Genomic DNA, 1,166 nt, shown 5'->3' with positions numbered 1-1,166 from the left:
ATAAAAAAAAAAAAAAAAAAAAAAAAAAAAAAAAAAAAAAACATATATATTAATAATAATATATGTATATACATATGCACATATATATATATATATATATTATATTTATTTGGATGTCCTTTTATTTTATTTTATTTTATTTTATTTTTGAAGCGTACACAAGCATTGCTTCCTTTGCCCATTTTGTTCTTATATTTATTATATATAGATTAATTTTTATATATGTACTTTGGAAAAAGTGAAATGTACATATATTTATTATTATGTAAAATTTACATAAATAGCATATACAAACATATATATCGAAGGAACAAAATATTTATAACGAAAAAAAAAAAAAAAAGAATCAAAGTATATTATATTATAAAATGTATATTCTTGTATAATTAAAAATAATTCATATTATAAGAAAAATCAGATTAAATCAATATTCTTTAAAAAATTATATTATTTAATTATAAATGTTTATTTTTGTAATATTAATTATTATAAATAAAACACATAACGAAAATTAATATATCAAAAAAATCAATAAATAAATAAATAGATAAATGTAAAACATTCTAAAAAAAAAAAACATAATATATGGGGAAAGAAAAATAAGTAATAAAATATTAAAATATAGTAATCAAAAACAATAAAAGTTTTTTTTTTAAAATAAATAAAATACTTAAAATTCATAAAAATATTCAAATTTTATATTGAAAAAAAAAAGATAAAAATTATAAATTGATAGAAAATAACAATTTAAAAAAGAAAAAAAGAAAAACTTCGCTTATAATTTATTGTTTATTATTCAAAAGGATGATGTGTTCGCATACAAATTATGGCATTAAAGTCATAATAAATAATAGTATAAAAAGAAAAAATAAAATACAATAAGAACAATTCGTTTATATTAAAAAAATATATATATTATATATATATATATATATACATAATATTAAGAATAAAATATAAAATATTATTTTTTTATAATAAAAAACGTTATAATTTATTTTGTTATTTTATTAATCAAAATTTTTTTTTAATAATATTATATATAACATGATTTGTTCTTTTTTTTGAATATTATTTTATATCATATTAATATAGAGTTGTAAAAAAAAAAAAGAAATATGTTTCATTTTTCCTTCTAATTTTTTTTTTTTTTTTTTTTTTTTTGT

The 1,166-nt window shown here is 12.4% G+C and overlaps 1 protein-coding gene across 1 annotated transcript in view; it reads right to left on the bottom strand.

Moving 5' to 3' along the window:
- The window catches only part of PRSY57_1320200 (conserved protein, unknown function), a gene marked incomplete at both ends in the record, with an annotated part of 595 nt that extends 413 nt beyond the window's left edge, over window positions 1-182 (bottom strand). The window contains one exon of the mRNA XM_012909138.1: window positions 159-182. Within this exon, the coding sequence (XP_012764592.1) occupies window positions 159-182 (24 nt within the window). The remainder of the gene's footprint in view (window positions 1-158) is intronic.
- Between the last annotated feature and the right edge of the window lie 984 nt (window positions 183-1,166).

Source organism: Plasmodium reichenowi, chromosome 13 (genome assembly GCF_001601855.1).
Source record: "Plasmodium reichenowi strain SY57 chromosome 13, whole genome shotgun sequence".
Taxonomy (NCBI): domain Eukaryota; phylum Apicomplexa; class Aconoidasida; order Haemosporida; family Plasmodiidae; genus Plasmodium; species Plasmodium reichenowi.
The sequence above is the reverse complement of the archived record's forward strand: the minus strand, read 5'-3'. Positions and strand labels throughout refer to the sequence as shown.